The sequence below is a fragment of the Falco cherrug genome, chromosome 13, assembly GCF_023634085.1.
Source record: "Falco cherrug isolate bFalChe1 chromosome 13, bFalChe1.pri, whole genome shotgun sequence".
Taxonomy (NCBI): Eukaryota; Metazoa; Chordata; class Aves; order Falconiformes; family Falconidae; genus Falco; species Falco cherrug.
This window is the reverse complement of record NC_073709.1, coordinates 26,525,946-26,550,545: the sequence shown is the minus strand read 5'-3', so window position 1 is coordinate 26,550,545 and position 24,600 is coordinate 26,525,946. Positions and strand designations below refer to the sequence as shown.

At 38.4% G+C, this 24,600-nt stretch overlaps 2 protein-coding genes across 6 annotated transcripts in view; one reads left to right on the top strand and one right to left on the bottom strand.

Moving 5' to 3' along the window:
• SPATA17 (spermatogenesis associated 17) overlaps positions 1 to 5,475 on the bottom strand; it is a 90,952-nt gene extending 85,477 nt beyond the window's left edge. For 2 of the 4 annotated variants that reach the window (XM_005432806.3, XM_055725631.1), the window contains exons 1-2: positions 5,365 to 5,475; positions 1,794 to 1,883 (exon numbers count right to left, since the gene is read on the bottom strand). In XM_005432806.3, the coding sequence (XP_005432863.2) occupies positions 1,794 to 1,883; positions 5,365 to 5,432 (158 nt within the window). In that variant the 5' untranslated portion in view covers positions 5,433 to 5,475. The remainder of the gene's footprint in view (positions 1 to 1,793; positions 1,884 to 5,364) is intronic. The other 2 variants (XM_055725632.1, XM_055725633.1) reach the window with 1 other exon arrangement.
• Positions 5,416 to 24,600, top strand: part of GPATCH2 (G-patch domain containing 2) — a 126,299-nt gene continuing 107,114 nt past the window's right edge. For both annotated transcript variants that reach the window (XM_055725629.1, XM_055725630.1), the window contains exons 1-3: positions 5,416 to 5,945; positions 14,097 to 14,810; positions 20,094 to 20,155. In XM_055725629.1, coding sequence (XP_055581604.1) covers positions 5,431 to 5,945; positions 14,097 to 14,810; positions 20,094 to 20,155 — 1,291 coding nt within the window. In that variant the 5' untranslated portion in view covers positions 5,416 to 5,430. The remainder of the gene's footprint in view (positions 5,946 to 14,096; positions 14,811 to 20,093; positions 20,156 to 24,600) is intronic.

The window sequence follows — 24,600 nt, the reverse complement described above, 5'->3', positions numbered from 1 at the left end:
ACGAATGTAGTTTGCATGATGGGTGATTGTATTTTCATGGATGGTTTCAACCAACATATCTGAGCAGTTCAGAATTTTTTTCAGTCACATGCAACACTTTCATAGCTTTACAATTTTAAAATATTTGACAAAACCCACAGACATCTGGAATTTTTAGACTACTTTTTTGCTTTTATAAAATTACACCTAGCTTAATTGTAAGCAAACGTTTACTCTGTCCTTACTATATATATATATAAATACACTTTATTATGCTAATAAAAATTCCATAATTGATGTCGCACATCAGTTTTGCAGAAATTAATGCAATCATTACTTTGGGACTGCTTAGAAAAAGCTATATAGGGGAGCATTCATACCACCTAACAATGGACATCAAATTTAGAAGCCTTGCAGTACAGCTTAAGTCACTCAGTGGAGGCAGACTTTTCCAGCAGGTAATTCAAAGGACCTAAATGAGAGATTAATTCAGAACACTGACAACTGGTTATATTGAGCCTGTGCTTCTAAGGCAGACACCACATCCATCTTCGGAAAGAGGACACTGAGTAGAATCACTCTGTACACAGCTGCAGACACAAACCTCTTCTACACTTAGCTGATTTAGTTCTTCTACCATGTTCGTTCCAACTACATTGTTCTTCTTACATTGGTCATTACTAAACACAAATGTGCATGTGAATGAGATTTTCCTACAGAATAGATTGGTAAAGACACTTGGGTTTTCACTTCCTTCTGCAGCACGCTGTTGTTACTCGTGCTGGAAACGGAGAAGCACTAACCAATCCTCTGTCTTTGGGGCTTTTGACATTGATGGCATGGCTGATACTCCTTGGAGGGTGGAAATACCAGGTTTGCCTGCCTGCTGGACACTTGCATGTGATGGCTGCATCCTGTGACAACACACTTGAACCAGCAATGGAAAACACATTACCCATGCTTTTTTTAACAAGTGCACATAATGGCTGTAGCCTTTTTATGAGGGAAATAGTGTCCATTAAGTGATTAATGTTATTTAACCTAGTAATTCTTTATACTTGATATAGTACGTCCGGATGATACATAATGATTTGCAACAGGCAAGAGGTCAAACTAGAAGATGTAACAGTCCCTCTCCCTCACAGCCTTAATTTTTATGAAGATACAGAAAATTGAGCACATGAGTTTGACCAATTGGGCTTATGATCATAAAAAAAAATATCTCGGGGCCTCCTGGGAGAAGGGACCAACCACAGTGTTTCAAAAAAACTTGTAACAATGCTGATATAGCGTTTTACAGAACAAAGTAATTGCATGTGATCTCTGTTTTATAAATGGAGAAAATTATGTAAAAGAAGATCTATTTTTTTAAAAAATGGACTGGTCAAATCCAGCAGTAGAACTTAATTTTCTACAATAAGAGTCCAGTTACCTTACACTCACTAGAGAATCCTTCTGTATCAGACAGAATAACAGAGATAAGAAAAGTCTCTGCAAACAGCCTGAGGGACACCTTTTTTTTTAAAGTCATGCCAATATTTCTTAAAACAATACTCTATCTATTCTGAAGATGTATTATTTCCATGCTACTTACTAGCATCATGCCATTTTAATTGTATGCAGTTCTGAAAATCAAAAATTATTTCTTACAGTGCCACAGCTTATATGTTACATTCTATTTAAAAGCAGAATAACGTGGGGTTGTGGCTTTTTTCCCAAATGCTCTAATTTTATTAAAATCAAGTAATACCATGAGAAATTTTGGGAAAGAAGTCAAGATTGACATACAGATTAAGATAGGCTTAGTATAATACCTCAGATAGGCTCGGACTCTGCATCCTCGAAACCAGCTCTGAATTTTGACAGCAGCTTTGTACTCTATTTTTCTGTATTCATCTACAGATCTGAAAATATAAAAGTAGTAATACTTGTTCAGCATGGTATTTTAGTACCAAAGCAGAAAACTTCTTCTAAATATGTCTTACTGTTGCAGTTAAAGAAATATATGAATCTGGAAGAGATTTCAGAGAATTCAGGAAAAATCACTGTGATGAGTTTCAATGCTGAGGGGTGGAACTCAGCTATGAGATCACCTCTAGCTTTAATTTACTTTTTGTTTGTTTCAAAATGTCAATAGCTGCCAAGTCTTTGAACTTAAAACTACATTTTAATCTTCATGGACTTTTTGCTACCCCATTTTTATTAGGAACATATTTACCAGGTAGTTTAATCTATTATACCTGCCACAAAAGAATAATTCATTCACTATTAGTTAGTTTTCTTAACTATTTGATATCAGTTAACTCTCCTAACAAAGTGTTGTGTCAACATTAATTGCCTCAGTAAGTATACACAAGATGAATTTTTATCTGATAAATTAGGATTATCCTCATTATATTTCTTGAAAAACGAAACACAGATTTACTACCAGAGATCAAGAAGCATTAGCTCCATCATTTTACATCATCCAGTGCAGCATGTGCTCTCAAATCACATTAAGTGGGCCCAAATTTTCATCATCATCTCACATGCATCAGACCTGTCTAGTACCTGGAAACTGTGGAAAACAGACTTCTTTTACCTAAGACCACAAAACAAGTTGATGCTAAAGCTGGCGTTTATGCTAGAGAGCTTCCTCGTGTCTTTCCTGTGCAGCTTCCTAGACTTCATAAGAAGCAGACACCTCCAGAACACTTTTACCTAGAGGTAAATGATTTTGATTACAAGGGTATGAGTGATTTCACCCTGGACAGGCAGCCGCAGTTGCAGCCTGGAAAAGGAGATGTGGGACAGGTTGTGTCAGAGGTGACAGCTCCAAAACCAGTGCTACCCACTTGGCAATGGCAGCAGTCTGCTTCTGGAAAAGCAGAAGCCTTCACCTCTATTACCCCCGTAAGGTTTTTTAGTTGGCATTCTGTCTTGCCTGGCCAAGTCAGTTTAGAAGTCCTTGTAAAGTTTATTGAAGCAGACCAACAACAACTGTTTTTCTCACAGTACAGTTCCACAAACACTTTCAACTGGTGTTGCCAGCAGAATAAGTGGTTAGAGGTGTAAATTGCTCAAGCTGGTATCTGCCCTTCTGATCAGATGGCATAGTTGCCATACTGTCTGAATTAAGCTTTTAGAATCACAGATACCTCTCAAAGACTTCACTGAATGTTAAAAAGGCATGCTCAAGGTCAGCACGTGACATACAGATGTTACAGTAAATAAAAGTAGGTTCTTGAATGAGTAAGTGATAGTATTGTTTAACACTTAAGAGAATGCACTAGCAGATCCTGTATATTCTAATGCTTATGTTGACAGGGTATTTCTTGAGGTGCAGGCTTATGGTATTTTTGTATTGTGCCATCATTGGGCAAGTCCTTCCCAGAAAGGTGCTTTCCCTAAAAAGTCAGTTTAGGAGACCACATACCTCTGACATGAACAGTTCTGCATAAAGCCCGACAGGAAGATTATTAAGATCTGAAGAACATTATCCAGATCAGGTAAACCTGCCTAACCACAACCAACAGGCAAGATCTTACAGTCATCAGTCTGCCCTAATTTTTAATGGAACAGGTGTAAAGTCCTAAAATAGTAAATGCATTTTCAAAGATAAACTATTCTGATTCTGGGATTTACTTCAAAGCACTTCAATTACCATGCCTCCTGCAAAGAGTCCTTAGTTTGTACCAGGGTGGCTTTAAGTCAAGCTGCTCCGGGGAGTCTGTATGTTGTAGATGTTCTACAGAATTCTGCTTTTGGGTCTTGACAGATAGGTGAAGAAAGAAACATTTTTCTTTTGTCTTAAAATGTGTTTGACACACCTGGAACTAAATCCTTCAGGTCTTACCCTTAGAAGTTATTTGCAAACAGGGTAACTCATACAAAAAAAAGGTAAATACTTGGTAATTTACATTCTTTTGCACCTTCTGATGTTTCAGATCAACTCAGATCCTTTGAGGAATCTGGTACTTCACTGCAGAATACTGACTTCACAGAGTAAGTAACCACTTTCTTTACAGTATCATGTATTTTTGTCTGAATGCCCTGAATCTGGTTGTGAATGATGAGTGACTGCACAGATTACACTGACTCGTGCGCCCACAGCATCTCAGATTTGGCATTTTTGAGGGCACTATTACATTATGTGGATAAAGCATAGTTCTGAAAGGGAAATTAAAAGATGTTGTCTGACTTCAAAATACAAATGCTTCAAAAATACTTCAAAGACCACTGCAAATTTGATGCGCATTAATGCCCAAAACTTATTTCTTAAGTTTAAAAGTTAAATAAGGATCTACCAAAATCTCTAAACAAGATATTCTGATTTGTTTCAGGATTTTACCAGCAGCTGTGTTGAAGCAGTTGGAGATTTTCACCTTAAAGAATAAAGATCAGATTACTGATCAGCTACCTCTTCAGTTGCTGAGCTGGACTGTTGGAAGCCTCTCATTTAAATTCTTAGCTGAAAAACTGAATTTCAAGAAACTGATGGATTATAGCCTCTTCTTAAAAGGGAAACAATTCATTTTTTGAAAGATCTGCCAAAAAATCCCAAATCCCCGAACATCAAGCATGCTGCCCTCCAATGGATTTCCATGTCTGGCTCAGCCTGCTCTTTTTAACCTGAAAGAAGCAAAATACAAGTGGAGTCTCCCATAACTGATGCTAGTTTAGGGAACGGCGGTGTTTACAGCCACAGCAGCACCAGCCAAATCCCAGGGAAAGAACAGGGAAGCAGAGCGCTTCATATGCAGGCAGGACCTGAACTCCATGTAACTTTTAGCTGTGTTCGGGAGCCTTGTTATTGATGCTAATGATGCCGTAATTAGATTCTAAACCAAATGACTCATTAGAGTAGTGAAGAAAGAAAAAAACACAAACACTGCAACGATGCTAAATATGCTTCTTTTTTTTTTCCTGTTTGAGTATTAGCATTAGATGTACAGCAGCAGCAACAACACAGTTGAATAAAAAGGGTTTACAGGACAGATCTATACAATCTTAACACAGGTCTTAAAACATTTTATTTCTTAAAATTTGATCCGGGAAAAGTTGGCCACCATCATCTTTAGCAGTCAGAAAACCCAGCAGCGCAAACCGCCCGGCCGGTGCAGGGTAGCAGGCTGGCAGGGGCAGGGGATGAGCAGGCCGCTGTTTGCAGGGCGTATAGGGCCCCCTTAAAGGAACTGTGCATCAGGGCTCCCCAGAGCACTCTGGCAGGCCCTGGGGGCGAGGAGGAGGGTGCTCTCAGCAGGGGTTTCAAAGCTAAAGCGTTTCCCGCAGGAGCGCCGCCATCTCGTTGACGGGGAAGCCGGGGGGCTGCCCGCCCCGCCAGCTCCAGCCCCAGCCCTGCATGAGGGGGTGCGTCCCGCCCCACCACCGGCATGACCCAGTTACCTGTTCCTACGGAAATACTCCTCCCGCAGCCCCGATAGCCTCGCCTGAAGCCGGGCCAGGGCGGCCATGCTTCCTCCCTCCTACCCGCCCGCCCGACGCCGCCACCATGGCAACGGGACCGTACCACTCCGCGCGGCCGCGGGGGTGGCCCCCCCCACCGCAGCCCTGCCGGCAGGGAACAGCAGAGCACCGGCGGCAGCGGGAGCCCGGCGGAGCTGGACCGGGACGGAAGCGGAGCCCAGGCGGGGAGTGCCGGAGGGGACGCGGCGCCCCTGGGCAGCGGTCGGGAGATGGAGGGGAAGAGTCCAGGTGGTGGCGTCCTACTTCCTCCCGCTGCCGCAGCTGCTTCCGGGCTCTCATCATGGGGGACTGAGGAGCAGCGTTGGCCGCCCGCGTCCTCCCCTCCCGGCCCTCGCCCGCTGGTCCCCGGCGTTACCGCCGGCCCCCGCCCCGCCTCTCCTCGGCTCAGTCTCTGCGAAGTGGCGCCAGCCTCCCTGGGGAGCGGCCGGGGGAGGCGCCGGGTTCATGTTCCGGGTCGCTGAACCTACCCCGACCCGAGCTCAGGCGGCGAGAAAGAGCTGGTAAGCCCAGGCCCGGTGGACCGGGGGGCGCCGGGGCCGCTCCGCGGGGCCGGGAGGGGGGCGCCTCCGCCGCCCCTGCACTGTCGCGGGGCCGGTGTTTGGGGGTGGGGGTCAGGAACCCCATCTCCGCGCCCTGTGAGGGATTTGGAGACGTGGGGGAAGTGCAGCCCCCGCTGCGGCCGGCCCTCCCCGCTGCCCGGCGGTGCCCGGCGGGCTGCCAGGCCTCTCCCGGCCTGCGCCCCCGCTGCTGCCCGGTGCGTGGGGGAGAGGCGTTGGTGCTTTCCTCTGCGCCCAAGGCCACCGCGGGGACGGAGCTGGAGGCCTGGCAGGGTGCCACTGGCACGTCTCAGTGGGTCGCTGCCTTGGTAAGTGAGCAGTGGGCTGGAGGGGCAAACTTCCTCTCGTTGCTAAAAAAGGACGGCAGGCAAATAATAGATGAAAACTTTTGTCACAGGCTTATTTAGTTTTTTGTGTGGATTTGGGTTTTTCTAATTGTGGTAGATCCTGCAAGGCCAAAACCCTTTGCAGTGTATGTTGCAGAAACATCCATTTACGCGTGGTTGCTGCTCTGGAGCTGTTCTGTTGCAAACCAAGAATCAACAAGTGCAGCTGTAGCCAGTGGGCAAGGACAGTCTGGGTAGTTCTGCTCTGGCAGAGTTCACAGATTTACTGCTTTTTGTAACTCCATATACAAGCATAGCAACCCCAAAGGTCCCTATTGTTTTTATTGTAGAACTGTGAAGAGGGGAAACTGACAGAATAGAAAAAGGGAAAAGTGAGTTTTGTTAATAGGCCATAGAGATATGAAGACTGGGACCAGAGAAACTTGGTGAAAGCGAGATGGCCCAAACAACTAGCAGGGAAGCCTTTTGTTTCTTTCATTAAATGTTAGCTATTTTGTGATATCATAGGTATCAACTGATGTGTGTAACTTCTAGTTCATTCATTTTTATTAATGGAAGTGAGGAGGAGCATGGTGAGGTTTTGTTTGTTGGGTTTTTTTTCTTGAATGTTGATAATTTGAGGCCCTGAGGCTTTTTTTAGGAACTATGTTATGTATGCAGATACCTACTTGTAGAGTTCCCAGATCTGGAATAGATTTTCTTCTATGTTTTGATTTGTTTCTTTTCTGGAGTTGGGGAAGAGGAGGAAGAGAAAGGCTTAGCACTTTTGTTTTCTTACACAGGAAACTCCATTCATTCTCCACTTCTGCTGATACCACCACTTATTTCTAGTCGGTATTTTCATGGCTTCTTTACGTTTTTCTAAATGAGAAAACTTCCAAAGAGTGATTTATTTGCTAGAAGTTGTTTGCTGGTATTGCTAGATATGCAGATTTGCCTGGTGTAAATCTAACTTCTGTTGGTATAATTCAGAACATTTCAGAGTATAAGGTATACTTTAGTGGCAGAAGTATTTTTGTCTACTGATGCTGTATATGGTAGAAACATTGCCTAAGACATTCCAAACTTGTATCTGTACTCTGAGAAAGTTTTCATTATACATTTGACCTGTCATTTCCCTTAAATTATACTGTCTTGTATGCATGTAAATTTAGTTCCAGAGGCTTCAAAAATAGTGTTCAGCAATACAGGGTGTGGGAATTTGGCATATTCTTCTGTAATTGTTGTGAGGCATTAATGATTTTGCTTGTGCAAATACACTGCCCGGAGGAATTCAGTACAGATAGAATTAGTGAGATCTGATCTATAGGATTGTTAGTTTAGCAGTTCTGAAGGAAGACTTGTTAAAAATTTTGACTACTACTCAGTCACTCCCTTTTCTTTTACATAAGTTATTTCAGAAGCTGACTGTCAAAGGAAACCTGTTTGAGTGAGATGCAGAAAAGTACTTTTTTCAGTGTCTAATGCTTGATATAGAAAATTAAGAACATGTGCTTTCTAAAAACATTAAGACCCTAAAGAAGGGAGTGGATTGAGAACAGCCACAGGGTAAGAGTGTTCACTTTGGGTGGTAAAGCTCCTCTGAAGCTGAATGTTTCTCATTTATATTGTGAATACATGTGACAATTTAGGAATAGTTTGCATTTTGGGTACTTACTGGGCACTCTGATTCTTTTGGTAATGACTTCAGTGCTGTAGTATATTACCATCATTTGACAGTTCATGTGATTCTCCACCTTGACAATTAATTAATGAAGTCATACATCTGAAAAGGGCAAGCATATCAGTAAATGGCAGCAATGGGATTGTAAGAATTGCTGCCCCTCATGATAAATTGCTCCAAATCTCATTTCTGGCTGACCAATTCATTTGTGTTAGAGCTTTATTAAATGCAGTTCTTGTCAGCATCTTTCTGACTGTATACCATTGCTCTGTACTGAACCTTTTTCACTCTAAAATATGAGTAGACTTGATAGTGTTTATTGTTGGGCCTTCTTAGATATGCAGCAACTGTAGGAAAGTCAGATGTACTTATTGCAAGTTTGCCTGGCCCTAATTTTTAGGGGGGTCAGCAACATAATTAATAAAATTCCATCATTCCTCAAATACTAATAACTTTTTGTTGTATAGGACAAGTGTAAGGAAATTCCAAAACCTGTCTAAGGAAGTTTCTTGAATACAGAGTTGATACTAAGAATTGTTGTGTAGTATATGATTGGAGGAATAAAATGTTGCTAGTAATTGTATGCAACTAAATGTATGGGTACCCTACGTTTGATATAAAAAAAGAGTTCATAGGCATTTCCAGCGTTGTGTCTTTAATTATAGAACAATGACTTGCATTTTTTAAAAAACTTCTATACTTTTATTGCTTTGTGAAACTGACTTATATACACGTGTAACTGACTGCAAAATAGGAGAGTTGGTGTACCTTGAAGATGAGAAATAGCCTGGGAATTCTGGGTTTGGTTTTCCCTTTTTCGGATAAAGACCTGCTCCAACATAATATCCTGACGTTTCAAGAACCCTCAATTTTTATAGCTGTTCACACTATCTTATATGGAACTCAAAATAATTATGTTTTCTGACATATGATTTCTGTAAGTTTCTGTTCTGACACTGTCACATTTTAAAACTGTAGTATAAACACCACGTTTGTGTTAAGTTTCTTTGGGCTGTGTGTCAGATTTACTTTGAATGTGTTGCCAGTGTGTTGGCTCTTAGTCTTTACAGGAAGCACTGGGCAGGGTCCTCAGAAGTGGAAGAGTATGGGGATTCTCGGTAGGTAGCTGTTATGCCCCCCCGCAATGATTAGTGTGGGGTAGAGTGCATTTTGGTCATTTTGTAGCTTTGTGTAGGTGGCTGTCCAATGGACAATGCCTAAGGACATCAGTAGATGTGGACTTGGAATTGGATACTTTGTGTCCTCCTCTTGGTGATGGCTGTTTGATGACAAGCAAATTTAAATAATCTGGGTGCGACTTCTGTTTCTGTATGCTATAAGCTTCTATGTAACGTAGGTTTATTGGTTATTTCCTAATCTATCATAATCTTTTGCTAGCTTTTTAATACCTTTAACTAAGTTGTGTTGCTCCATTTTGCTTTCTCCTTTGTGTATCCCATGAACTCGGATACTTCTCTTTTTTTGAATCTGTAAATTCTTCAGGCAAGGTGGTGAGATTTATCATCTGCTGCTCTCTCCCAAATACTTGCACCTGTTCAATCCAAATTTCAGTCACATTCAACAATAAAGCTGAGGTCTGAAAACTAATGTTTCTAAGGCTTTGTGAAAATAACTTCAGAGGTGGAGAACTGGGATTTAAATTAGTACCTGTCTGAAGATAAAGGTACACTGTGAATACAGCTGTTTTACAAGACATCAGAGAATCCGTATGGGAAAAGATTATAGAAAGCCAGGTTTTATAATCCCACTGTTCAAGGAACTAGTTGATTTTTCTTGTGCTATTAGCTTGTGATCAAGTTGGGTTGTGAAGGCAGCAAAAATCAGAATTGATGAGACACAGATGCAACATAACTTTAGCTGCAAGAAACCCCATATCTAACAGGAAGAGGTATAGAACTAGAATGTAAATGCAGCTGTTGGTTTAGTAAAAGATACTGCCTGTCATTATGAGTTGTGCAAGTAAATGAGCTTTCCTGTCAGCATGTGTTTGTTAAATATTTTGTGAGCAGTCAGAGCTCTGTATTGTTACGTGCTTTAGGTGGGAAGCAAACAAAAATGCTACTTGATTTTTCACTGAAAAAAGCAAGTGCCCATTATTTCCATTAGGAGTTTCAATATGAATATAAATACTGAGCAGAAGCTGTGTGAACTGTTTTGGAGTAGGTGAAAGCAGTTATACTGTTTCCTGCAACAGTACTTTTATGGTATATTCTCTTAAGGATTAGAGAGGAAATGGGTCAGCCTTTGGTGAACTACATTAAAATAGCTTCAGATAAATGTAAAGGTCAGTGCAGGCAAACTAGATTTTAATTTTTTTTTTATAGTAAAGCAGAATCTTCTCCTAGCGAAGACTTTACAGTTTATTGCTAGCTGTGGGCTGTTGCTGTAACAGCAGTTTTATAGCCTTATGTGAGTCATGCTAAACTATGGCTCAGCCTGTTTTTTTATGTGCCTCGGTATGTTGTTCTACATTCCTTATTACAACCTTTGAAATTTCTCATCTTACTGAATGCAGTTGATAGTCACTGGTAATGTCTTTAATACTACTTGTAGTTATTTTTCAACCTATTTCAAATGCAAATATTTTTGTTACAGTAACATCTGTGATGATGATTAAAATTACTTAATGGATTTGGAATACAAGCTTGACAGCTGGCTGTGAAAAATGGAGAAAGTTGCAACACTGATTTGATAATGCTGTAATAGAAATATACTCCTGAATTTTGGAGACAGGTTTCAGATTAACCATTCTATCTGGTTGCTGTTGCCATGATCTTCGGGTTTTTTTCTTTAATTATAGCAAGAGAAATCAGAGCTCCAATAAAATTAATCAGAAGAGATTTCTTGGACCTCCAGGAAAAGGAGTTTTAATGTGGAACACTGGCATGTTGAAAGTGCAATGTGAATAAAAAGCTGAAGTAGTATGTGTGTTGTATTCTCAGTCTATTACAAAGGATCTTCCACTGTCCCAAATTGATCAAATAATTCTCATAATCATTCTAAGGAAACATGTTGAAGTAATTATAATATTAATTTGTCTGATTTGTTTCAAAGGTAATGCAGTTGGCTGTAATTTTCAGGGTAAACAAGGTCGCTGCCCTGTACAGATCTAAGTTCAGGAGTTGCAATGAAGAGACTTGATAATTCAATAGAAAAGATTAATTGCAGGAGTGCAAAAGATTCAAAGTCGTAGTCTGATGGAAATTAAGTGCCTTTACAGCTCAGGGCTTTTTAAGAATCGTATTATCCCTTTACTTCAAAAACAGTTAAGGGTGTTCACTCTTCTTCAGTTTCATCTTTTGATCTGGCACCATCTGTATTGAGAGCGTTTTGTGGGGGATTCGAGACAAGTGTAGATCAGATATATAAGTGCAAGCTGGATATATTGTGTTTGATCTTGAAGTATTTCATAGAACTAAGGCAACTTTGCCACCATACTTATGCCATTACATGGAGCAAATTGGTACGTCCACTCTAGGAGCTACATTGATTTTAGTGATATAGTTATTCATATGGATTAGGGCCACTGAATTGAACAAATTAATCATAAACTGTGGTATTAGTGTCCCTGTCTTCCAGTCTCCTTTTGCTTTGTGCTGCAGGGACACTAGCAGAATAGTCTGCAAGAGATTATGTATCTTCATATTCTGACAAGTTAGCAGCAGTCTGTTCATTTTGAGCTAAATGCAGGTTTAAGCCTACTAGTTCACCTCCACTTCGGTCAGTTCGATGTAAGTATCAAAGCCTGTGGCAGAAGGGCTGGACTGGCAGCTGGGGGAATTGATGTCTCAAATTAACCCAAATAAATGCGCTGGAGTTTGTTTGCATCCTATGACTCCAGTTATATTAGTGCAGATCTCAAGGGCATCTCATTTCTCCTATGCACACCTGCAAGGATAGCTGTCTTCATGGGCTAAAGGGGCTAGTACCCTACCGATTGTGCAGTTATAGCTACTGAAAAACATGGGTTAATATATCTATTTAAGCATCATGCATAGAAGCCCTGTACAAATATACCTGGATTTGTCTCTACTGGTGGTTGAAATTCTTAGACAAACAAAACAACAACAAAAAAAAACCACCAAAAAAAAAACCCAAGGAAAAACTGAACAAAACCCCCACATGCCCCTGAAACTCAGCAGTAACTGAAACTTCAAAACCTCAAAGAAAGAATTAGTTTAAAATAATATTGATGCCACGTGTCTCAAAGTAATTTGTGTTAATTGGCTTCCACTTTTCTTTCTCTCTGAATGTTTTGAAAACAGTTGCCTCATTTGAAATGCTTTTCCTACTGTGTAGGTCTATTGCTTCTGAGAAGTATTTTTGTGTGATTATGGAGGCTTTGATTCTTGTGAACCAAATGGATTAAGGAGAAAGTGTAGCATTCTTCCAGAGCTGTCTGCCCCCTTACAAGGTAATATGATGATTCTGCTGTACTAAGAACCAAAGAAAATCTTAGGTTAAGAGGGAGTAATAGGACTAGAGATTACAGCAGGACAGAAAAGAGGTATGAGGAATGAATGCAAGTGACACAAGGAATTCAAAACGATCTTGTGTTTCTACCACAACCTGTGCTTTTGGTGATCTTGCAATTGAAATGTTAAAAATCAGTATTTCTGAAAATGGCTTAAAAGGAGAAAATATAAATTTTTTTAGGTGGCATATTTCATAACCAGCTTGGATTTCTTCTTAAACGTGCTCTTCCCCCATTAATATTTAAAATTTGTATACTGTGTGGTCATGACTGTCCATTCAGCCATCACCATTAACCTTTAACGCTGAAGTCTGTGGTGAGAGAGGGAACCTCTGTGCTACGTGTCCAGATTTTCTCTACATCTTCAACTCTACTGGTATGGGCAGAGAACTGTTTGATAATTATTTTGTCAATTTATATTGTAAAACAAAGTGAAGAGTCTTGCTTTTAAACGTCCTCTACACAATTTACTGAGTGTCTTCATGTTTATCAGTTGGTGTAATGTGGTAAACAGCATGAATGTTATTCTCTGCTTTACCTCAGCAAATGGGATCTTCTGATGCTTTGATGTGAGAATCTATTGCTGTGGTTACAGAGAAGGTTCATAGCCTTCAGGGAAGGATTAGAGTTCAGCAGCAATCATTTAATGTCTCTTCTTTTCGTAATTACGTTCATGTAATGCATGGGTGAACTTACTGAAGAATATGGAGTTAAAGACATGATAAATGCTAGTGAAATTGGAGGAGGAAGGAGCAAAACATAAAAGGGTAAGGCCTTAATCAGACACTGTGTGTGTTTAGGGATACTTTTCTCTACACAAGCGTGTGATTCTATGGATGTGAGTGCCTACACGTGGTAGGAAACTTTGCATTTAATACTCTAGAATTACCTATAGCAGGGTATTCTCTCAACTTAATATCACTCCACAGAATCAATATTTTTTTAAAAAATCAAACATATCAGCCATTTGGAAAGACAGAATTAGTCACTATTAGAAAAAAAAGTCATATATTATCAAAGAATTGCTGTCTTAACTTCATTTTGGCATTTAGGCAGCATCAGGAGATAATTATCCTTAAAAATATTTTATCATAATGACAACTTTTAAACAGAGCTCTCTAATATACTATCAAGGAGGTATATTATGCATTTCATTTCACATTCATAAATTTTAAATGTGTTCCCTGCCTGCAGTTAGAGTGAATGGTCTCTGTTGATGCTTTCACCCTGTGGAATCCCTGAAAATCATAAAAACATGAGGTGAATTATAACCGAATAAAAATAGTGAGATCAAAAACAAATGGGAGGGATGGATGCATACGCACACCCACCCACCCTTCTTTCCAAGACAGAGATTTGAGAAGATACCATTTAAATGGAATGTATGCTGATGTGTTGCGAGTTGCACAGGACTGGTTGGCAAGGCTTTGTCTTTCAGCAGAATAGTGTTTATAGGATGGACATTAAGACTACCTTGCCTAAAGTGACTAAAATGATTTTTCCAGGTAAAATGTTTATAGAGTTTATGCTTAACACCTCAGATTCATTTGTTGTTTTCTTGTGTGTGTGTTTTTCCTTGAAATATGCAGGCATTTCAGTAGGACTATGGAGGAACTGGTTCATGATCTGGTCTCAGCACTGGAAGAAAGTTCAGAGCAAGCCAGAGGAGGTTTTGCTGATACTGGAGATCATTCTCGAAGTGTGTCGTGTCTTCTAAAGCGACAGGCAAGGAAAAGGAGGGGACGCAAAAGACGTTCATTTACAACCCATCATCCCTGGGAGACTGGTCACTGCTTAAGTGAAGGTTCTGATTCCAGTTTAGAGGAATCAAACAAAGACTACAGGGAGAATCATGCTAATAAGAAAGACCATAGTGACTCTGATGACCAGTTGTTGGTTGCTAAACGTAGGCCTTCCTCAAACCTAAATAATATCAGGGGCAAGAGACCTCTGTGGCATGAACCAGACTTGGCTGTTGACAGTTTGGGAAACAGAACTTTGCGCAGGAGAAGAAAGGTAAAACGGATGGCAATAGATCTGCCATCAGAAGTCTCTAATGCACTGACAATAACTCAACAGCAGGATAACAGCAGAGATCAAGAAATGGACAATAACAATAAATCATACCAACACCAAGAGTTTTCCAAGAGCAAAGTGAAAAAAAGAAAAGTAGCTGCGGCTCGACAAGGACCGGAAATCTTGGATGAAGGAGTAGTTATAGAAAATGAAGAAGTGAACCAGGCAACTAAGGACAAAATGGAGTATGAGGAGCAAAAAGGCTCAGATGAGAACATGAGTGACAGGTTATTCTTTCTCTTCCTTTTTACAGAAGCATTGGATAATATTTGTCTGGTTTTATTACTGTTGCTTGTATTGGGAATCTTTGGATTTTTTTCTTTAATTCCAGAGTTAAAATGCATCAATAGTATCGTGTTTTAACAAGTTACTCTTAAACTTTTTACATGTGCTAATATATTGAGTTGCTCAGATTAAGGAGTTCAGCATAAAATAGTGTCATGTAGCAGAGGAATAACCAAGAAAACAGTTTCTTGAAATGCTGCTTTCTAATTGTTTCAAGATTAAGAATAACACAATATACAAATAATGAATATGGGGGTTTTTTCAAGGTATTTCAACTGGTGACAGTTCTCGGACAAAAATTAAGTGTTTTTCCAATTTCTAGACATTGGTGCTTTGATTGTTATCTCTATTCATCAGAAAGGTTGTCAGTGTTTAGAGTCACCATTTAGACAGTATGTTCTTATGTGTCATGGGCATAAAAAGTCTGCAGGTTGCCAAGGATATACATCATTTACGAAATGCAAAAACCAATTTACAGTTCAGAAACACCTGAGCTTACCATTAAAAAAATGGGGGAATGATGACCCTTTGGGCAGTACACCTCATCCATCCATTCCAGACAGCCGTCATACTACAATGGTAATTGTTTCCAAAGTTCTGTTTTGACAACACAGTAAGGTGTAAGTCATTTTTCCACCATACACTAGGGATGTTACCTGCAGGGCCTGGTAAACTTGATTATGTTTATTTCATGTACCTGGTTCTGAATGCAGAACTGTCAACAAGAAACAGTTATATTAAAACATGTAATTTTGGTCAGTTGCTTGACAGCACTAGTATCTCTGGTTTTTCTGTAGGCATTTTATCTATAAACTCTTAAGCCTTTTCCTTACTGGAGAGGTAGAATTGAGATGCAGAGTACCCAGGTGCTTTGACCAGAGCAGGCAGATCGGTTACTGTAATAACAGCAGTATTGGAAAGTGACTAACTAGTTATTGTTGCAGAAGTTTTTCTAAGTCATATTACTTTTTAGACTTGTCCCTCACCTGCAAGCAGTAAGAAGCTGAAAGAGCTGAATGAATCCTGAGTCTTAAAGATTGTTCCTGATGTCTTAATTACTAGAGCAGAAGCAACCCTTCAGGGTGGTCAGTGTAACTTCAGACATCTCACTGACATTCAAGACAGGAGCGTGTTGTCAGACAGCCTTTAGAAAACTTCACTCTTTGATGATACTGGGAATCTGTTCCCCTACTTTTGATACCTAAAGACAGATGATTAAACATTTCCTTGGAACTAGGAACCATTGCATAGTTTATCATATGTCCGTGGTCTTGTCACTTTTTTTTTATTTATAAAAGATTTTATGTTATGCTACAAGGGTAACAATTCTCCAACTCAAAAATTCCTTAGCTAATTTTTGGATGGAGAGAAGAGTGATAAATATGAAAATCCTCTTGTAGACTCCCCAAACTGCTACTTCCAGTTAGTCTGAATACCTTTTTATATTTTCACAAAAGAAACATTATCCATTTAAAAATTCATCTTCCTCTTCAAAGTGCTTAATGTTTTGTTACACCAAATGATGTTGTTTTGTAAATCATACTTGAAATGTTTGTCTCTGGCCCCAATAAATGGCCTTTAAAACCATTCTCATCTTCATAGTGTTTTCTGCTCATGCATATATCTGTCATTCCTCTCCATGTTCAGAGTGATGGTCTGTCATCCCACCAAATTTCTTGCAGTGGTTTACTGTGCCAAAAAGTTTGGGAACCACTGAATTAGAAAATTTGCATTCTATAACGTGATTAGAAATCCACCATATGTAAGCCTCTCGGGTGCATACTGTATCTGAATATTCTGTATGTGAATAATGTTAATCTAACTTTACTGAAATGCAATTGCCTCTATTGCTTGAGATGGTTCAGCCAGAACAATTGGACTCAACTAGCAAATTGTTCCTAAGAGTATGTCCTTAAAGTAAAAGTTGAGATTTTAAAAGGGAACATGACTTTTGTAAGACTTTGCAGGATCTGGAGAGCTAAAAAAGCAGCTTGGATAAGACTCATGCTTCAGCAGCACTCACTGGAAGAGAGGGAAAGAAAATGTGTGCAAAAGTTCTTTAATTTTGTATGTTTGTGTGCATACAGTTTTATTATTCAAAAGATGAGGGTCTTTGTTAGAAGTTGAGTTTGTAAAAAGAGAACAAAACCAATAGTTTTTAATGGGAATTAAACTGCTTGGATCTAAACTGTGAGGAAAAGTCTTCAGTGTATACATGAAATTACTTTAAAATAACATATATATTTTTTTGAAGTGCCCATTAAAAATGCTAAATGACATTTCTTTTGTAGTCTTTTATCTGCGTGTTTTCTAACACCAAACACAACAACAACCACCAGATTTTAAGTGAGGATTCAGGAGCAGTAGGAGGAATCTTCAAGCTCTTAAAATGTCAACATTTGAATGATCCCAAAGATTAATTCCTGTGCGGTTGGGTTTGGGTGCTGGAAATTACTTCCATGATCAGAGCCTCTCCTTTGCTCATTCTCCCTTGTCCTCAGTGCTTAGCTCCTTGGCCCGGTTCAGCCAAATTTGGCAGTGCATGGACTTCTAGATGGTGCTTGATTTCTCCAAGCTGTGGCAATTGTTTAAGTGACTAGAGGAAAAATTTCAATTGCTCTTCTTGAAAGAGAGCAGCAGTGGAACTTGGAGATGGCCACCCACTGACCTGCCAGTGGCTGGTCATTCCTTGGGCACAGGCTTGGTGGGTAAACAAAGGTCACAAGTCTCACATGAAATCAAGGTATGGGACAGTTGACTAGTAGTAATAACTAATAATAAAATAATTTCTTTGTTTCCACATGCATAAAGCAAGCTGTGAAAGTTTCTTGGGGATAGTAGAGCTGTTCCTTCCAAGTTTTTGCTTGCATACTCTTATTATAGGACTAAAAGGAATCTGTGGCTTTTTTCTTTTTCCTGGAAGTCTTGCTGGAAGGAGGAATCTTGTTGCAAAACAAAGGAATTGGCAACATACAGTGCAAAATCATATTAAAACTGGAAATAAATTTGTAACAGCTTTCAGGTACTTCGATATTAATTTATTAATTCCAGAGGTTTTGAATTTTTTCAGTGAAATGACTGCCATGTAGCAATTACCATGGCTGTAATCCCTGCCCTATTTGACTGTGGCCTGAGAACAGTGGCTGCCATGGATACGCTGCTGTTACGGTTCAATTTTTAAAAAAAAAAAAAAAAACCACAAACCACAAAAACAAAAAAGCACCAACAAAACATTATTATGTGTAATTTTCAGACTTTCAAGTGGTTGTGTTTTCATGAACTGGCTAGTCATTCAGTAAGAATTATTGCACATTTAAAATATTTTTTTTAAAAAATAGTACACTGTTCTCAAAATTGGAAATTTTGATAGGGAAAGTGGCTAAAATACTAAGGTTGAAAGGATTTCCTAACTTTTTTTTTAAAAAAAAGTACAATTAAACAAGACAAAAAACTCCAGGTAAATGGACAGGAAGAACCTGTGAAAACAGGATGTTTTTTCTTTGAGATGTGTGAAGTAAAATTGTGCACAATGCAATGTAAGAACAGTAAAGCCATTATTTTAATTCAAGTGTTGTATTTGTAATTAAAATGATGATGGGATGCTTGCTAGAGGGAGGTTGCTAGCATTCGCAATGTTAGGAAGTTCAAGTTTTCGTCTCACTTATGAAAGATGATTCCATTGTCATTGCATGCCTGTCATCTTTCTTCTGCTTGGGGCAACTGTGCAAGTGCCTAAGTCTGTTCTGATTATATTATGTATAAAAGATAGTATAAGTATTGCTTATACAGTAAGAATACGGATAAGCAGATGATACAGCAAAGATTAAGAACACACTCTTCAAACACAGAGCTCTGTGTGTGTATATATATATACTTATTAAAAAAAAATAGTCACTGCTTTGTCTCCTGGTACCATACTTGGGATGCCTCCCAAAGGAAGGTACAAAAGGCAAACACGTGCTTATAATTAAATAAGAATTAGACTAATTTTATGTAAATCATAGTACAAGCTTTAAAAAATTGAGGCTTATTTTTGAGAAATTACCATTTTAAAGGAAATAATTTTCCTAAGTGTACTAGTTATTTAGAAATAAAAGTAAAGCTAATTCATTATTAGAAAGTAAAAATAATTGAGACAAGTTGAAATCAAATACAGGATTGTTGTATGTGTTTTGATATGAACAAGTATAGAAAGGTAAACAGGTCGAGTTCTTTTAAGTAGTTTGAATGTGACATGGAGAATAACCACAGCATTTTTAACTTGTACCTGGATTTGTGCGGTGAACAGATGCGATTTACTTTTTTCAAATTGTTCTACCTCTCAGCGTAAGTAAAATGTAGCTAAATTTTGTTGAGAATATTACTTAGCAGAGCTACTCTGCTGACAAAAAATGAAAGAAATAGTTTGAAAAAAATCCTTTCACATGAAACTCACCAAATTGTGAGCTGTGTTATTAAAAGACAAGTCTGTTTTACTATTTAGAGGTGTAGAATATATTTTGTAAGAGTGTGTATGCAGCAAAGAACAAAATACTTTACCTTTTTTCAAAATTAGAAGTGCGTTGATGTTGTATACACACATTTTAATTTTAAGGCTGTGATGAAAGTCACAAAAAAAGTAAACTGTACCTTTTTTTTTTTATGATCATTGTTTGTACTTACTTCCTTCAGGGTGACCTTTATTTTAGTCTAATTGGCTACATTTGATATAAACTTTGTTCTTTATTCCCAAGTAGTATGTCATGAAGCAACGCCTTTTCCAGAATGTTTGCAAATGATTTTGAGAAAGGTAGTTTGATTTTCAGACTCTCATATTTCATGTACTGAAGGAAGGCTTAGGCTGCTTTTGATTGAGACTTTTCCTATTTTATTGAGCAGTGGTGTTCCAGGATCAACCTGAATTGCACAGCATAAGAAGGAAGCAGTGAACATTTGATGGAAGCAGATAATAAAATGCATCAATTGTGTCAGCACCTCGTTGCAGTCACATCTGGCTTACTGTCAGGGTACCATTAGATTCCTGTGGTTTTATGTGCCAAAAATAATATGCTTTGTAGTTAATGGAACTAGGATATTTGCAGTTTGATTAAAAAAAATCATCCTATTTTTTTTTCCAATCTCTGTTGGGCTTAAGTTCAATCTGAGCACAGCCTTGTCTCCTTAAAATTTTACGACTGAAAGATCAATTGTTCTTTTGATCTGTTTCTTTCTTTTTCTTCTTACAGTGAATCCAGCAGTCTGAGCAGCAGTGATGCTGGTTTGTTTACCAATGATGAGGGAAGACAAGGTATTGAAACAATCTTTCCCTTCTCCACCCCTCAAACCACATCAGTTGAAATTCTGTAAGCGTTACAACTTATTTCATAGGTTAATTACTATATTTCAGTTGCTATTACTATTTTAATGAGTTGAAGTATAGCTTGCTTTCTTGGTTTTTTGAAATGTTACCGGAGGATGTCCTGAATCCATGACTTAGTCAAACGCTGTCTTGAGAAGCGATCTCTCTAATATAATAAACTTATTTACAACTTGAGCATCTCCAAAAGATCGTCTATACCAAGTTTTAATCCTTTGGTTGCACCAATTTTCAGACAGGACTCTGTGATCGTAGTACTGCTTCTCAAACTGTTTTTGAGGTGGCTTTTTTCTTTCTTCCAAGTTGATACTGCAGGGTTTTATAGTTCTTTTTCATTAAGTAGTTTGTTTGAAAAGTAGTTTCAAACAATTTTTTCAGGAGTCTAAGACTGAGATTAGAAGATGCATGCAGTTTAAAGTCTTTCCCCTCTGAAAATTCTTTAATATAAAATGCATTGAAGATTGAAAATTTTCTTTTACTATGCGTACTGTTCTTACGTGGTTTTATGTAATAAAACTGTTGAGGGTGGAAATGCAAGATTTTTTTTTCAGATTTAGTGTTTATTGCAACACATTCACCTGTATTATACTAGCATCTTCGTGCCCAGCTCATAGACTAGGAACTCGCTGTCTTTGACAGTATACAAAAATGGGGCAAAAAATAGTCTTTCAGGTAATTAAGACTTGCTTTTCTGTTGGCAGTTCTAAGTTAACGGTAATGGACATCGTTTCTGTATGCTGTTTGCCACAGACTACCTGTGCGTGCAAGAAAACAAATCCTGGCCCATTCCACAGATCTAGGTTGAAGGAATATTGTTTGCCTTTTTCTCTTTCTAATGTATAATTCAGTCTCTTCTGTTTGTTTTTTTTAATCTTCTATGTTAATGGTACAGTAGGGAGATAATTTTTCAGACTTTGAACAGCGGTGTTACCATCCTTGCTCAATGGTAACTTGTGTTACATAAACTGTAACCTCCCAGTCTGAGTATCTGTTGTCAGTTGTGCTAACACATATCTTTTTTTGAAGAATTTAGGCTCTCTTGGAAGTTTAGATCAATCTTTTGACTCCAATATTTCAGTACTTTAAGTATTTCAATATGACGCGTCAAAAAGATTTGCTTTTACTTCCCTATATGAATTTCTCTTTGGACTTGCAATTTTTAAAACATTTGTCCTCTGTATTTTTATGTAACATGACCTACCATATTTAATAATTGCATGCCTTTAAGTACCCTTCCAATGTATTTCTATGAATATTTTTGTCCTTAAATCCTAAACTAATTTAAATCTTTGAATAATATGGTTGAAAATGTCTCAGTTACTTTCTGTTTTTCTTAAATGTTTTGTGGGAGGAGAAAAAGGGAGATATCGGTGAACAACAGTGGTCTTCCATTGGTGTGGCGTTACCTTTTTAGTGTCGGTTCTTTACTGTAGATCTGCAGTTCTTACTTTTGCCTGCTTGATATTTTTTGAACCTTGATTCAGTTTGACTGCAATTTTCAAGCAGAAAGCATTAGACCTGAAACCATATTCTTAAATATAAATAAAAAGAACAACAATAATTAAACTTCAGAAGGATGGTTTCGGGACAAAACATTTTTTAATCGCTGTTTTGGACTAATTTGGTGGGTATGATCAGAAGACCATTAGCTTCACACTGGATCTCAAATGTTCTTAGATTGCATTATAGCTTTGATTTTGTGAAGACTTTTCCGTGAAAGTACTATAAGAGATCCTACTGCAAAACCAAAATTGTTTATTTTCTAATAACATTTATTCCCCCCCTAAAGAAAGCACTAGTAATTTTTATCTTTGTACTGCCTTATGAAGTAAGATGAGGTTATTTTATCTCCAATTTATAGCTGTACTGAGACAAAGAAAAAAAGAAAGAGAATTAAGGAAGGAGAAAATAAATCTCATAAAAACAAAGGAAAAGCCTAGGTGAGGGAAACAAAGCTGGAAGAGGACAGGATGAAAAATGTATTAAGAGAAAAACTGGCTGATTTTCTTGTCCAGTTTTAAAAGCTAGACTCAGATTCCTGTCTTCTCAGTGTCCCTCCTCCAGGATATATATTCAGAACATCAGCATCTTGACCTCATTTGTAGTTCAAATTTTCTGCACTTCTGACTTCAGGTTTCTGCTAAGTCAAGTGGAGAACCAGAGATTAATGCCGCCTGATAAAATACTTAGTTTAAACGATGTGCCTGCCATCATTCAGAAGTTTGGGTAGCAGAGGACAAGAAGATCCTGTTCTCCAGGGCAACATTTGTTCATTTTGTGTCTCTGGGATTAAGAACCATATCTCATTTATTGCAGACAAATACTCTTTGTAAAACCCTAATTAATTCCCAAAGCATATTGATACTATGGAACAGACATTCTAGAAGAGAAAGTGATCTAAATCAGCAATTTCTTCAAGCAGTTGGCCAGTTAAATAGTTGAGTATTTAGTTCTGAACTCTGGAGTGCCTGACCTTGCAACTTCTAATATTTTTCCAAAATCATTTCAGAAAGCAAATGGAATTAAATTCCATCACAGTAACTGTACTCTGCTGTTCATAGACTCTTGGAAGAGTTTTGACTTTCATAATTTGATTCAAGAAAACCAGGTGTAGCTGTAATTGGGGGTAGCAGTGGGTTAATTGCTAGATATATTTTAATTGCCATCAATTGCTATGATAAAAGAAAATTGCTGAGACTTGAAAATCCTATGTTCAACTTCAAATATGTGCTGTGCCATTAACACTTTTTAAAAAAAAAACCTCTATACCCTTTTCCTTTCCAGCCTGCCTCTGTTCTAGTCTCATGGCTTTTTTGTTTGATCTGTTTTGTTCCCATGAAGTCCTCATATGAGCCTAGCCGTGCTTGTCCTCCTTTTCCAAGTTACCCAAGTGCTTACGTTAGGTTCTGTGAGAGGGCAACAGCGGCTCTCTTGCTGTGCTTTATCCCACTGTCATATTACTTTCCGGCAGAAGTAATTGGTACTCGATGTTTTTGCAATCCCACTGTGGCAAATGTATTTCTTCTGTGAAACATTGCATACCCTGTACAGTTAGCCAGCAAAAGCTCACAGATCATGAAAAATACTCATTGCAAGTACAGTCAGTGAAGAAGATAGCTGCTGAACAAACCTCCAGTGACTTCTTATGGGTTGTATTTTTTTTCCAGAGGTTTGTAAATTGGTAAACTTTGGGGCAAGATTTAATAAAGTTAAAATATTCTTTTGGGACTTTATATGGTTAATATATAAAAACAGAATCCTATGGAAGTGTCAAGCCCTTGAGTATGGTGGTGGGAGAACCTGCCAACAAAGTAATTGAAAGTACTAAACAGTGGCTGAAGCTTATGTATGAGAAATCCTTACGACTTTCCTTTCTTCATACTCCTTCCTTTGTTCCTAATAGTATTTTCATAAATGTCTGTTTTTCAGTTATTAAAAACATTAATGATAAGCAGTGTTATGCCCAGTGTAGAAACTTTTGCAAGAAGAGTTTTGAAACAAAAGGTCTAATCTTACATTGCGACCTATAATACAACTCTATTATAGGCCAAGCTAGTAGGATCACCTGCAGTTTAAAGGGACTTTGGAAGTCGAAAGGCACTTATAAAGTAAGTTAAGCTTTCAACACAGTGTTAACAAAATTGTAATATTACTCAAACACTGGTTGATGTTGTTGCTGTTTGGGGGGAAAAACAAAGTCCAATTGCAAGTATATTCTTTAATGAATTCTGTAGTGTAAGGGATGGCAAATAAAACATATTCTTCATTCTTAGTCCATCTACACCTACTAGTACACATGGGGAAATTCAAAGTTGTCTTAAGGCCTCTTAAATCATGACATGCAGCACTTGAAATGTCCTTTAAGATCGAAGCAAGAAGGAAGGAAAATTATATTAATAAAGTGTTAAACAGTTAAAATTGGAGAAGGTCAGGGAATGTCAGAGTTCCACTGTGGATGTGGTTAAGCTTTTAAAGATAGCTGTTCATTGTTTTATGATTAAACATATATTCATTACTGTGTCCTTTATGAAGATGACCCACTACTGATTCAGTATATGAGAATTCCATCCTTATGTCTTCTCTAGCGAGAAACTAATTTAGACTTCATATAGCATCTCAGCACCTGCAGGTTGTCAGAGTGCCGTTGTGCCTGTATAAAGAAATGGAGCATGCAATGCTAAGTGTAATCACACCAGTCTTGAATTGTTGTGGTTAATTATTTTATAGTCTTTGCAGGTGAAAAAGAAATAACATGAAGTTGTTGTATACAACCTGAATAGTTGAAATCCTAAATATTGCATGTGGATCACAGAGGTGAACATAAAGCTGAGATCACGTGACATCCTAATTTGTTAACAGCACACCTGTACAATTGT